The 14,871-nt window shown below is 43.7% G+C and overlaps 1 protein-coding gene across 14 annotated transcripts in view; it reads left to right on the top strand.

Annotated features, from left to right (window-relative positions):
- DST (dystonin) overlaps window positions 1-14,871 on the top strand; it is a 405,299-nt gene that overhangs the window by 54,447 nt on the left and 335,981 nt on the right. For 13 of the 14 annotated variants that reach the window (XM_084754651.1, XM_084754634.1, XM_084754655.1 and 10 more), the window contains exon 3: window positions 1,441-1,644. In XM_084754651.1, the coding sequence (XP_084610777.1) occupies window positions 1,441-1,644 (204 nt within the window). Of the gene's footprint in view, window positions 1-1,440; window positions 1,645-6,213; window positions 6,232-14,871 lie in introns of those variants that run through there. The other variant, XM_084754635.1, reaches the window with a different exon arrangement.

The raw sequence follows: 14,871 nt of genomic DNA on the forward strand, positions 1-14,871 counted from the left end.
GTACCTGTCATTTTACTTTGCCATTCATCCCTAAGCTCTGTCCCCTGCCTAGAACGTACTCTTCAGTCCTGAAGTGCCGCCACCCACTAACCTAAGCCAAATACAGAGTGTCTCAGCTCCCTTCACTTCCTTTCCCTGAGACCTGCTGCCAGTGACAGTGCTGAACTGCCTGCCCTTTTGCCTGTGTGTTGTGAACTCAGTGTAAATTATTTCTTTTGTTTTCTGGTAAGTTACATTTTTTTTTTCTGCCACGGGAAGCCTGAGACCATCTTTGATACCTTCTGAAATTGTTTTCTCACTGTGGCTTGCCTGAACTTGTTTCCTTGTCTGAAGAGCTATGCTTACCTTGCCTAAAGAGAGAAAGAACACACAATTCCGTTTTCTTCAAGCACCTGCTTTTTTTCCCTAGATATTATCCTGGGACTTTTACGTGTGCCCTTTATTTAGAATGTAAAAATCTTATGAGCAGGATGTAAACATTTCATGCATTAGGGCAGTTGAAGTAGGAAATGTTGAATAAATTGCATGGCTTTAGTTAACAAGCCCGCATTTGGGCGCAGGCCCGTCACTCCCAAGCCTACATCTACACCTGCACACTACCTCTGCTTTAGCTCTGGGTCTTCTCTTTGTGTGTGCTGTAACGATCCCCTTGCATTGCTTCTTTCCCTCCAAAGAGATTCTGCTCTCAGGAGTACAGAGGGGCTCTCTACCCATCATTTCTGTTGATATAGTAAATTAAGCACCCAAACAAAAGTAATTTTAAGGGAGTGTTTATTTGGCTTATAATTCCTGGCTTTGTCCATTGTTGTGAGAGTGTCAAGGCACTAACTTGAACAACCAATTTACAGCCACAGTCGGGAGCAGAGAGAAAATGAATGCATATAGGGTTACTTGTATAATATATTCCAGGATCCAGACATAAGGAGTGATGCTGCCCACAGTGGGCAGATCTTCCCGCCTTGGATTGATGTAGTCAAGACAGTTTCTCACATACATGCCTCCAGGCCTGACCTAGACAGTTCCTCATTGAGACTTGCTTCCCAGGTGATTTTAGATTGTATCAAGTTGGCGTTTAAAACTAATCATCCACCTGGCCTGGTGTTCTATTCCGACCCCATCCTCTGTTTCATGCTTAACCATATGTATCTGTAACTCATCTGAACAGTGCAGAAGTAGAGCAGGGTCCTCATCTGTCCTTTTGTATTCCTCCATAGATGGGCTGGATCTTAAGACCGCTTTCTAAGGTAGAAGTGCCCTGCGGCTTGTGGATAATTTTTTTTTCATGCACGTTGAACCTCTTCACACTCACATTGGGAATGTCAATGATTTCACTGACTAGGGGGACTTGGGGAGCATTTAGCATAACTAAGGCCAGAAAATATTTATACAAAAGTCAATGAAAGTCTGAATTCCTGTGTGTGTACGTGTTTCCTGCTGCAGGGATTCCGAGCAAGCCCTCGACACATCAGGAGACGAGTCGCAGCCGCCGCCGCCGCTGCCCGGCTAGAAGAAGTGAAGCCTGTGGTAGAAGTTCACCGTCAGAGTGAGCAGGAGTCAGCAGCGAGGAAGCGGAGGATCAAGAAAAGTAGCCGAGTGCAGCCAGAGTTTTACCACTCTGTTCAGGGTGCTCCAACCAGAAGGCCGGTAAGTGGAGAGCTGTCTTTGATAAGAGTGTTGACTGCACAGTCAAATGGTGAGATCCTTCTCTGTAATAAATTTGGGTCAAAGAAATGGGCCATCCTGTTGTTACCCCTGCAGAGTGACTGTGTGTTCCTATAAAGGAAGAACTGTGGTTTCCAAGTTGTTGGGTAGGTCCTTGCCAGAGGCAAGAGTGGGTCAGCGTCACTCACACTGACCTAAAACCTGGGGAACTCCTCGTGCCCTTGAAGCTGTGGTCTAGAATAAGGATGGGGGGCTCTGGGGTTAGCAGGCTGGCAGGCTGAGGGGTGTCAACACAGCACAGCAACAGGAGAGCCGGTGTCAGGACAGGAGAAGCACTGAAAAGGGGCTGGATCTGGGATCGGTGCTGGGAGCTGATCGCCTTCTCTAGGCCTGGGAAGTCTCAACTCCCCTGGAAGCCAGCTCAGGGTAACTCTGGAAGATCTAAGTGTGACCTTTCAACTACAGGAAGGCCAGAGCTCTGTCCCCCTAACTGCGGGGGTTTGAATAAGACTGGTCCTTACAGGCTCATCTATTAGAATGCTTGCTCCCTCCCCTGTTGGTGGAACTGTTTGGGAAGTATGTGGCCTTGTTACAGGAAGAGGTGGGTCCCTCAGTATGGACTTTGAGGTTTCAAAGTCTGATCCATTCCCAGTTAGCTTTCTCTCTGCGTTGTCTCAAGATGGGAGCTCTCAGCTCCTGCTTCTGCGACGTGGCTACCTGCCTGCTTCCACGTTCTAACCCTCTGGAACTGTGAGCCCTGAGTTAGATATTTTCTTTTATAAGTTTCTTTGATCATGATGTTCTGTCACAGCAATATAAAAGTGACTAACCAGTGTTACATGTGTCTGTTGGCAGCAGAGCTAGTTTCTTTGGGGTGCTGGAGCTCAGCAGGGGTGGGGAGGTGGGGGTAAGGGGTACGATCTCTTCATTTTCTGAGCACGTTCTAGATGCTCTGATGTTGTCTTGGTGGGTTGTGGGACGGGGATTTTCCAACCAACACTGTAATAATTAAGGATTTGGGCCTTGGGAAATGCTATCTGAAAGCTTTAAAAATAATATTTCTGAACTGCAATGATTTTATATGTTCACATGGCTCATCCTCATGCTATGTGTGAGCCTGTTATTGCCATGTCCTGTGCTGACAACCTAAGGGATCTGTCGGTATTTGACTTGATGATGCCTCTGCAAACCATGAAACACAGGGATCACTGAGTGCCGCCGGCACACGTAGAAATAGGCTTAGAGAGTAGGCCAGGAGAAGCATCCTGTTTGTAATGAACCATTTGCAACAGAACAGAATCATTTGCTTGACGACAAGGACCTATTATTGGTGTTTACAACATAGACAGGCATTGCCAGGCAGGGGATGATGTGTTTAAGGAGGAGGAGTATGCAGAGCCATTTGAGTGTGTGGGGATTTACGTAAGAGAAACACATACATACAAAAGAAATCTGGAGAAGTTGACTGGGGCCAAAACAGCTCCACAGGACCAGTGGTTTATGATTTCACTTGCTGTGCTTCACAGAGGCGCAAAGCCAGGAGAGCATATGATCTTAGGAAGGGTAAACATATGGAGCATGGCAGCAATGCATGCTGGGGCAGACCAGCGCCCACTGGACCACTGCGGTAATCTAGGTGTCAGGTCTCAGCTCCCGCATCTGTTCCTAGTGGTAGGGAACCTGAGGATGGTCTTCTGAAGGAGCAGCTGAAGGGAGGGAGATTTGGGGGTAGGGGTGGGGGGAGGGGCTGTGAGGAGTAGAGGCTACCAGCAGCCTGGTGTGTCTTCCCCAGAGCAGGCAACGCAGCCTGCTCTGATTGCCTCTCTAATGAGCTTTCAGTCAGTCAGCGGTGAGGAGACTGCTGAGTCCTTGTTTCGTATGATTTCTGTGCAAACATTGGAAATAGTCTGGCCACTGCTGACGTTTCCCTGCTTTTAGGTTGCCTGTGGGCTGAATGGTCTATGCCCTCTGGTGGGTGTAGTTAGTTAGCTGCAGTCACTAGGATTTGCTGCAACACTGTTCACCACAGGGCCAACCAAACCTGCTTTCTCCCCCCACTCCTGTGCTTGGATGGAGTCAGTGCAGCATGTACTGCAGCAAAAAGAACTCTAGTTGTGGCTTGGGGATAGGATGAGGTTGCTTCAACCATCGTGATCCCGGATTATTTGGATAGCTTTCAGCGAACCGCTCCAGGCATCTCTAGTAGCAATCTTAATAAGACTCGTGAATAAGAAAAACTGGCAAAGCAACTGCAGGGAGGAATCAGAAAATACGCCGGTGGCCGAGGCTGTTGTGGCTCGGTGGTAAAGCGTTTGCCCAGCTTGCGCATGGCTGTGGGTTTGATCTCTACTGGGGAAAGGAGGAGATAAGGAGAACGTGGCTGTGCCATTGCAGCCAGCATGCAGCAGGACTGCGCTCACGTGGAATGCATTCGGGGCCTTCGACAGCTGTAACGTACTCACTGATTCTGAATTCATAATTTATACTTCGGTATGCCTATAGGATGTGTAATGGGAATCACTAATAGAGACTTAATTAATTATACATGTGCTTCTTATGTCACTCCTTTGGGGAATTAGATGTCTCTAAAGTGGATAGACAGGCAGTTTATTCTGATTTTCTCTCAGTAAATGTATCTTGAGATTTAATGTCTGTCTTAGGGTCTGTCACTGGCATGTTGAAATATCTTGAACCATGTTGGAGCAGGAAAGACAATTAGATCTAGCACCTCCCTTGTGCTTTAATATTTTTGACAAAAACTCTCTGAATTCTGAATCCTAGAGCCCTTAAACACTGCACTGATCACTTTCTTGTTGCCGTGAACCACATAATTGAGGCTGTGTCTTGTTTCCTGCTGTCAGAAGGCTACACTCTCTTACTGTGAGAGGCCCAGTCATCGAGGGTAGGAACACGTTCACGCAGCTCAGGCAGGAGGGAGTGCAGGCTGGAGCAAGCAGTAAAGACCAGTCCTCAGGGAGCCCTGTCCCCCAGCCAGGCTCTGCTGCCTTCACTTCACAGCCTTCAGACAGTGACACAGCCAAGGAACTGCACTTGCACCATAGGAGACCACAGAGGGAGGGCCTTCCAGATTCAAACTGTAGCAGCTGTCACTGTTGTAACTTTTATATTTAATAATTAAAGCAGTGATAGAAGGTACCAGGCAGCATAGATTATATTATATGGAGTTTATTAAATGAGCATGGGGGGAGAAGGAAAAGGAGGGGAGGAGTACCAGAGAGAGAGAGAGAGAGAGAGAGAGAGAGAGAGAGAGAGAGAGAGAGAGAGAAGACGGAGAGAGAGAGAGAGAAGAGGGAGAGAGAAAGTAAGTGGGTAGAGCAGGTAGAGGGGAGGAGAGAGAGAGAGTGAGAGGTTAGAGAGTGAGAGGGCGAGCCATGTGGAGGTTTATCCTTTTATATGGCCCTGGGCAGGGCCATGCCCCCGTGGCAGGTGTGCAGTGACATCACAGATAGGCAGACTGAAGCAGAATCCTAACAGTGACTAGGAGACTTGTGCCCCTGCTCATTTGCCTCCAGCTACCCCTGCTATGTCCCCTGTGCTCTTCTCTGTTTTTGCTTCTTGGTTGGTTTCCCTAGCATTCCTCAGGGCCAGCACTCAGTACCCGGAAGAGGTAGAGCAGGCCTGGCATCCAATCCCAGGTCCTCTGGACTTGAGAGTGTTGAAGGGAAAAAAATGTGTGTTCACATTTCTAATCTACCCTTGGATATTTTAACCACAATGGCCCTACCTGCACAGATGACAGATACTGGAAGCATGAAATCTGTGGGTTTTAAACAATAACATCTGTCAGCTGGGTGGTAGTGGCGCACGCCTTTCATCCCAGTGCTCAGGGGGCAGAGACAGATGGATCTCTGTGAGTTTGACGGCAGCCTGGTCTACATCGTGAGTTCCAGGAGAGCCAGGCTACACAGAGAAACCCTATCTCAGGAAAAACAAAAAACAAACAAACAAACAAACAAACAAAAAAACCAAAAAACAACAGAGTCCACCACCAAAAACCCAAACCCAATTCCATCAGTTAAAACCTATTCTTCAACGATGGTGAAAGCAGTACATAAGCCCTAATCCTCATTTTTGCTGTGCATATTATTGGCTTGCTCTTCTGCGTCAGGGAACTCAGGAAACAGGAACCTTTGTTCTAACATCTGTTCACATGGATCTGATAATATATGGCAGCTCTCAGGCACGGAGCCATAAAGGTTCTAGAATTATTTAAAACAAAACAAAACACAACCAAATCTATGTCTGTCTTATTTCACAGATTCTGGTTCTTTTCAGCTCTGTAACAGGATTGTCTCTTTCCTCTGTGGCGTAGAACTAGACCTCTGCACTTAGCTGCTAATTCGCCTGCATCACTGTCTAAGCTGGAGCTTGCTTCCTCCAGCGGCAGGAATGTCACTCAGGAGCTCCTGTCGTCAGACTTCTGAGCTCCTGCCACGAGCAAGACGCCTGCTTATTGAGTGTGAAGGTTTCGAGTCAGAGGCTGGTTACTAACAGGAGAAACAGGCTCAGGCTTAACTTAGGGAAAGTAAACATTGAGAATTCTAAATGGTAAGTTTGAAATGTCTACAAGATATCCTCAAGAATGTCTGTTGCAGGTGATGTGAGTCTGGATTTGGGAGCCATTTGTTCAAAGATGTTATCAAATCCGTGATCTGGCTTAGGTGGGCCAGGAAGTCAAGGAAGAAGAAAGCTGAGCCTTGAGTCTCTGTAGTGTGGGTGTTTGGGAAGAGGATTGTTAAACCGAAGTAAGGAAGCTTGCCCTAAAGCTGCTCCCAGGTTCGTTTTTAGCTTGTTCTAAAGGCTTCTTTGTACACGGTGAACTTTCACTTAGCTTACGTGTAAAGGAATCCTTGTAAGAAGTCAGTTCAGCCAGTCCCTGCAGATGAGCTCCAGGAAGTGACAGGCGGCCAGCGTTCCAGATCAGCCGCCGCACACAAGGTAATGGCTGCTTCCTGTGCCTCCTCCGCTCTCCGTGTTCACTGTCCTTTCTCCTGCTGTAAGTGGAACCTGGACAAGTGGTGGAGGGAAACATCGTGAATCTTTTTTTTTTTTTTTTTTTTGGTCTGTCTGGTTCTTCAATTCTAGGATTGCAAGTAGTCCTTTTACTGGTTGGTTTCCTTTGCTCTGAGCAGGGCGTGGTGGTGCATGCCTTTAATTCCGTACTTGAGGCAGAGTCAGGGGGATCTCTATGAGTTAGGGGCCAGCCTGGACTAATTGTGAGTTCCAGGGCAGCCAGAGCTACATAGTGAGCACGCCCCTACACGCCCCCCACCAAAAAAAAAAAAAAAAAAGACTTGGTGTACTTTGCTCTTGTAACAGGAGTGTGGTTCTCATATAACCTCCAACTCTCCCTCTGGACATAGAAATGATTAAAGCGGAGTTGGGTCCAGGGCTCTGTTTTCAGAATATCATGTTAGATCAAGAAAGGCCGCTCAGACGGAAATGAGAGAAAGTAGCAGGAGAGGATTTTCCGGACATTTTCATCATTCCTGGCCTTCCTGTGTCCTCTGCGAAACCAGTTCTTTGCAGCGCCTTTCTCTTCTGTGTTCCCGGGTCCACAGCTTGGGGAGATTTCCCGTTTGTTTGACTGCACTGCACCTTAGGTGGTTGTAAGGCTACGGGGTACTCTGGCACACTGCGTAGTTTTAATTTTTATAAACTAAGATTAGTAAGATTTTTAGCACATCTTTGTTAGGCTTGTAGGTCCTTGATCTTTATACACGTGGCTGGGGTGTGGTCTCGGTCTCTGTTCTTTATACACGTGGCTGGGGTGTGGTCTCTGTTCTTTTCCTGCTTACATTCAGTGGACTTCCCTTTCCCTTTTAAATATACAGGACTTGGCGCTTTATTTGTATGACCTCAGGACACTTCCCCTGGAGGGAAGGTTTGACTGTTCAGCCCATACTTTGGCTAATTAATCAGCAAATACAGAGTTCTTAAAGAAAAAAATCTGCTTCCTTTGCCCTTTTACATTTCTAGGGAATGAATCTATTGAGTGAAGTCAGAATTTCTTTTGGCAACTGCCTAACAAGGATTTTATGTTTTACGACTTATTCATTTTTTTATTATATGTGTATGGGTATTTTACTTGTGTGTATGCATGCCTGCGATCTGAGTTAGTTCAGTGCCTGCAGAGGCCGGAAGAGAGCTTCAGATCACGTAAGAAGTGGAGTTACCTCGCCAGCTGCCTTGGGAGTTCTGCGAACTGAGTGCAGAGCCTGTGTAAACAGCAAGTGCGCCGAGCCATTGAGTCTAGAGAGAATTTCATTCAATGACGCTCCTTCAGTTTACCCAGTCCCTGTTGCTCGTTGCTCTGCTGGGATTTTTAGGTTCTTAACTAATAGTTGTTTCTAAAGGATCTCACTTATCTGATTATGCTATCAAAAGTCTGTAAATAATTGGTGTGCCATGTACAGCGTGCGAGATGAGTGGGTTCTACTTCACGAACAGTGCAAATACATCCGTTAGTCTCCCAAACTGTCCGTGAAACCGAAGCAAGCGTGGTGAAGGGACTCATCATGTGTTCTACTCACAGACAAGAAGCACAGCTTGTAAGTCCTATTTCTCTTGGGACATTTTGACTATGGCAAGGCTTCTTGACAATGTTTTTTTTTTCTTCTTGTGTCCAGGGCCTCCTATTACTTTAAAACAAAACAAAAAAAGCAAACACGTACCTCTTAAGTGCTAAGCTAAATAAACTCTAAACATGCGGTCATATACACTTCAGTTTTTGTGGATAGCTGTGGATCCTGGTTCATTATTTTTACCTCCAAACAGAATAATCTGTAAGTGGCTCAGAGAAGACAGGCCCTCGAGCGCCTTTACTGTAATGCCTGTGCCCATAGAGTCTCTTTTATTCTGCTGCTAAAGGTTTCATACACATCTCTCCACCCAAGATTTGATTTTATCAGTTCTTTTAAAGTATTAATTTAAGGTCATGTCTTGTATCACAGTAAAGTAGGTGAAGTTTAGCTCACCGGGGCCACTCCTGGCTCTCAGGGGTCAGAGCCTGTAGCAGCGCTCGAGGGAATGAAAGTGGGAGACCCTCTGACTTGCTGCCTCCTGTTGCCAGATTCTCCTCCCGGTTTGTTGAGGCACAGAAGGCCCAGCTGTTAGAGCACTGTGGGGCCATGCTTCAACCAGTCGTTTTTTTCCCTGTGTTCACGGTTTTATATCTCTGGACCTTTTTTCTCATGTCTAATTCTCAATTTTTTCAAATGTCACCTTCTTCAATGCCTCTAAACCAGTCCAGTCTTTCAGTAGTGCCCATTTCCAGTTCTGGAGTGGGTGGCATGTGGTTCAAAAAAAAAAAAATCAAAGTATGGACACTGAACATCTCCAAACAGACTTTAGAGTGAGCCTCTGAAGAGCAGAGGTCAGTTCCGGAAATGACAGTACTGTTTCAGGAAAATTCTTTCTTTCCAGTAGCTCTTGGCAGTTAAACAGCAATTGCTATTTTCAAAACCTATTGATATTCATTATCTTATTTAACCTGAAGCTGCCCCGTGCGTGCATTGGGCAGACCGTACATTATTTACTGACTTCATAAAACTGAGTCTCATAGAGTAAGGAAGTGGGCAAAGGTCATAAGTCCAGATAGAGGCAGACATCCCTTATCCTTGCAGTGTGCTTTGAGGAGTTCTCCCTCTGATAACACTTAGTAAGTTGGGGCTGAGAGATTTTTGGGACAAGAATATCGATGGATCGGAGCAGAGCAGTTAGTCATCTTCTAATGTAACTGATTCTTGGGAGGTACCTACTTATAGATCTCTGAGAGCCTGACCATATAACCTGTCCTGGCCACTCAAGGCTGCTCTAGAGTTAGCAAGTCCACACCGATGAATGCCGTGAAGTGCGTGCCAAATATCAAGTAGTAAAGTACACAACCATCCCTGATGCTGGAGTGGCGCTGAAGATTACAGTATCAGCATTGATCCATCCACTTTGTTCCGCTTGACATCACTGAGGTGGATGAGGATCAGGTACCTAAATTAATCTGATGTTAAAATTAAGTTTAAATGTCCGTACACTGTTGTTGGAACAGTAAAATAGCACAGCAGTTCTTTTTAAAGAACTGTGATAGTTCTTATACCCCAATGAATTGAAAGGCTATAAAGATAATCCATGCTCATGTCTATAGCCATGTCATTTATAGTAACTAAAAAGTAATACAACTTATATGTCTAATGATAGATTCATGGATGAATCACACATGGTATGATTATATATATATGTATATACATGTGTACACACACACACACACACACACACACACACACACACACACACACATATGCAATGGAGTATCACTCTGTCTTAAGAAGTACAGGGATTCTGAGACAAGCTGCAATTCAGACAGACTTTGAGGCTGTAATGCTGAGTTACAATAGACACAAGGTGTGTAGATGGGTAATGGGAGTTGTTTTTTGGGTACAGTTTTAGTTCTTAGAGGTAGAACGAGTTCTGGAGCTTGTTTGCACAACAATATGAGTATACTGAGCACTTCTGAATTCTATGTTAGGTGTGTTTTGCCATACTTTAAAATGTTCCATTTAAACAAGGCAGCTATAGCGGGACATTTGTTGAATAAAGATCTCAAGTAGTAAGAACATGATGACACACACTTACCTTAAAATGAAACTGTCGTGAAGCGCAAAAGGCGTCGACCGAACAAGGAGTAATTCCAAGGAGCAGACGCTAAGTCATAGACGCACCGCAGCTGGAGGGCACTTTCTTGTGCATCCAGTGTGAGTGTCTGAACGTCACACGGCATCTTAATTACTTTTCTATTGCTGTGATAAGATACCATGGTCAGGGCTACTTCTAGAAGAAAGAGTTTATTAGGTTTTCAGTTTCAGAGGGTGAGTCCATGATCATCATGTCGGGGAGTGTGGCTTCGGGTAGACATGCCAACAGTGCAGTGGCTGAGAGCTCACGTCTTGATCCACAAGTACAAGGTAGAGAGAACTAGCTAGGAACGGGGTGAGCTTTTGAAGCCTCAGATCTCACCCCCAGTGACCAGCCCATGCACGGCCATGCTTTCTAATCCTTCCTAAACAGTTCCACCAGCTGGGTACTAAGTATTCAAACATATGAAAGTATGGGGACCATTCTCATTCAAGCAACCACACATGAGAAGACATGAATGAGTGACAGTTGGCATAGCATTATTACTAATAAAACAAAAAACCTACTTACAGTAAACTTTTAGTCGAAGTATCAAGGGATATGGTATATTTATGTATGAGTTAAAGCATTATAGAATAAACTATTGATAAAACAGTTAAGTTTGAATATTGATTCAAATGTTATATTATTTTATGATCATGTTATATTCTTACAGCAAAATAGAAAAAAAAAACACAAAAGCAACCTGAGAAATTTTATTTAGAAAAGAGGTAAGGAGATAATAGAAATGAGGTTTTTCAGGGTAAAGATGTAGATACAAATTCTGAGAACTTTTTCAAAAATCCATATAATTCTAACATTGAATTGGAGATCACAACTCGAACATAGAATAAATTTGTTTTTAAAATGTACATTGAACTTTAGAAACAATGAATGACTCACTAACGTGCCTACATTGTGATATCCTATAAAATCTCTGTGGTTATGTGCATGTATGTATATGCACACATATGTGTGGGTGTGTGCACATGCATGCATATGGAGGCTACAAGTTGATGTAGGGTGCCTTTCTTGATTGTTTTTTCACCTGTTCTTTTTTCATCCAGGATTTCCCACTGATCCTGGGGTCACTGATTCATGCAAACTGGCTGGCTAACAAGTCCTGGAGATCTTTTTGTCTCCACTCCTCTAAGCACTGAGGCTATGGACTTTCACGTACCCAGATTTTATGTGGGTCCTGGGGATCCAAATTTAGGTCCTCATGCTTCCACGGTTAGGAATCGAACCATCTTCCCAGCCCTCTTTTTACTCATTTGAAAAGGGAGCAAATCTATTACAGTTTTTATTTCTATGTAGGTCACTCTCCAAAAGCTTCTGAAATTAACCCGGCTGCTGCTTCTTATGAATCAAAGCATCCATCCCTGGAGAGCCTCACTTTGGTTCTGCCTTGCACGAGGTTTAGAGTTAGTTCAACAAGTAGCTGTCTTATCTGTTGCTTTTGCTTTCAGTTGAAGTGCTAGGCACTGCCCAGTGGAGCCTGCTAGCCAGCCTCACAGCTGAAGACAATGACCGCGTCTCTCCCAGAGTTTATCAGTGGCCAGTGGCTCAGCGGGGAGTGGTAGGGTCCCGTGGGCTCCTCCTTCATCAGTGGTTGACTGTTGACAGGCCCATTGAAAGCCAGTTAGCAGGGAGGGAGCTTCCGGCTCAGGTTCAGCCTGATTTCTCTATTTCGTGCAGCCGTGGTGTGTTGCAAAGCAGTCCCATAATCTAATTAAGGTGGGCAACCAAGAGGGATGGTAAGAGTCAGTATCGTTTTGGGGTCCTGTAGGGCCTCCAATGACCAACACCTAATGAGAGAAATGGAAGCTGCTGGAGAGATAGCCTAGTGGTTAAGAGCACTCGCTGCTTGACCAAGGACTAAAGTTTGATTCCCAGCACCCACATGCTCTCTTCTAGACTTTTCTGGCACCGTGTGCACATAGTGTACATATAAACCTGCAGGTAAAGATAAATACATAAATCCTTGAAGAAGAAAAGAAATGAAAGGCCTTTATGATCAAAACTCTTGGACACCGAAGAAAGAAACTAAGGAAAACACTAGTAAATGGAAAGACTTTTTTTTCATGCTCACAGCTTAGAAGAAATAATATTGTGAAAATTACCAATCCATCAAGCAATCTAAAGTTTAATGCGTCCTAATAAAAATTCCGGGGTTTCCTCAGAGGCATAGGAAAAAAAAGTCTTAAAGTGTATGTGGAAACAGAAAAAGCAACGGATATTCAAAACAATCTCCAACAAAAAGAATACTATGGGGAGGTATCAGCATGCTTGGTTTAAACTAGTAGTTTCAATTACACAAAATCCAGGCACAGAAGCATTTGCAATTTGCTATGAAAATACAGCTGAGAAAAGTCATACTGCCAGAAGTTCTAGGACAAAAACCCTAGTCCCTTCAACCAATAAATTAGTAACCTGTAGAAAAAGAGATTTCCAAGATCTGTCAGCCAAATGTGGCATGCATGCGACGTGTGGATGAATTTACCAGTGTCACAAAGGAAGAGACTCCCTGAAAAGAGTAGGGAGATCAAAGGCATTTGTTTATACATGTGAAACAGTATGTTTTGTTAACCATAGTATTGAGATTTTGGAGGAAAAAATTACGGCTGCCATGTTTTAGAGATGTTTATTAAAATATTTACTAATGAAACAACACCCCTGAGATGGTCTTTATAAACAGTCATATCAGGCTTCATAGAAAATTTTCCTGGTTTCTACTGTCTTAAAACTTTCGATATGGAAACTTCAAACTGTACGTGGTGGCTCACACCTGTAATCCTGCATGAGGGGGTGAAGCAGGGGAGATTTCTGAGAGTTGAAGACTGGCCCAGTCTACAAAGTGAGTTCCTGGCCAGGGTGTCTTAAGCCTCAGTATTACTTAGGTCTCAGTGTCTCAAAACATACGTGAAACCACAACATGAAGTCTGTAGAGTGTGTTCTTTATTTCATAAAGTTCTCTCTCTCTCTCTCTCTCTCTCTCTCTCTCTCTCTCTCTTCCTGAAGCCTGAATCTCTGAAGAACAGTCCAGATTTTAGATTCTTTCTGTTGTTATTGTTTGTTTCTTTTGTTTTTGTTTCTTCAAGACAGAGTTTCTGTGTATAGCCCTGCCTGTCTTGTAACTCACTCTGTAGACCAGGCTGGCCTCTAATTTACAGAGATCTGCCTGCCTCCGCCTCCTGTGCACTGGGATTAAAGGTGAGCATCATGACCTCCTGGCCAGATGTCACAGAGGGGGCATTTTTCACACTGCTATATTTTGGCATAGAAAATTTACATTTTCTTCTAACAAAGAACTCTTTGTTTATTTGTCTTTTTTTTTTTAAAGAAAGCAACATGTTAGCAAATGGCATATAGAACATTTGATTATTTTAACTGTAAATACTGTAAATAAATGAGAAGTTATGTAAGCATGGTATCTCTATTTTAATATCTAAAAATGAATTCTTACCTGAAAAGAATTTTTGTTCCTGGCACATTTACTAATACAAAAATAAAAATATTATTAAAACAAACAAACTTGGTAGGAAGCTCTTGGGGTACAGCTTGACATAGTTTATGGAAAAGGCAGATGGTACCTGTTTACCAGGTTTTTTTGTTTTTTGTTTTTGTTTTTGTTTTTTTTTTTTAGTAAGTAGAATTATCCTATTTCCATACTACTTTGTCTTCTCAGATTATATATTTCTCTCTTCCCCTAGAACTCATGAAAATTTAATGACGCCTAAAATGCAAGCTATTGAGTTGCCCGATCAATCCAATTCCATCTTGAATATTGGCATGGCATCCATTATGCGGCTCTTTCAGGAGACCATTGCACAGTGTAGATTATTTCCTCCCATTTCACTGCTCCTATTTCTTTGCTGATCAGTGGGCCAGAGAATGAGTCATACATTTTTTAGATCTATTTAAAGCATAGTTGGAGTTCCAGTGCTTGCTGGAGAATTTTATTTGTGTTATTTAGCTTTATTAGAAATGGCATGGATAGTTGAGTGTATTTTTTTTTTAAGCTGTTTTTTCCAGATGCATTTACCCTCTGTACTGTGCTGGCATTTAAGCTTTTGTAAGTTTAATTACTTGCAGCCATAGAATCTCACTATGTATATTTGTGGCTGACTTGCAACTTTCTTCATCTTTTTGTCTTGTTTTTCAAGACAGGGTTTTTTCTGTACATCTCTGGCTGTCCTGGAACTCTGTATCCAGGCTGGCCTCAAACTCAGAGATCCACCTGCTTCTGCCACCTTAGTGCTGGGATTTAAAGTTCACCACCACCACCACCCAGCCAAAAATGATCATTTTTAAATGGGTATTCTGCGTGTTGAAAATGAGTCCATTTTTTGTTGTTGTTGTTGTTGTTTTGTTTTTTGTAGCCACTTCCCTTTCACTGTGGTGATAGTTGTTAATGACATATGATCTTTAGCTTTTTGTCCTCATTCCATATTCCAAGGTTAAAATTACTAAATATAAACTTTTGCTTCAGAAACTCCTAAGCCAAAAATTCCATCTGAA

The sequence above is a fragment of the Acomys minous genome, assembly GCF_964271855.1.
Source record: "Acomys minous genome assembly, chromosome: 13".
Taxonomy (NCBI): Eukaryota; Metazoa; Chordata; class Mammalia; order Rodentia; family Muridae; genus Acomys; species Acomys minous.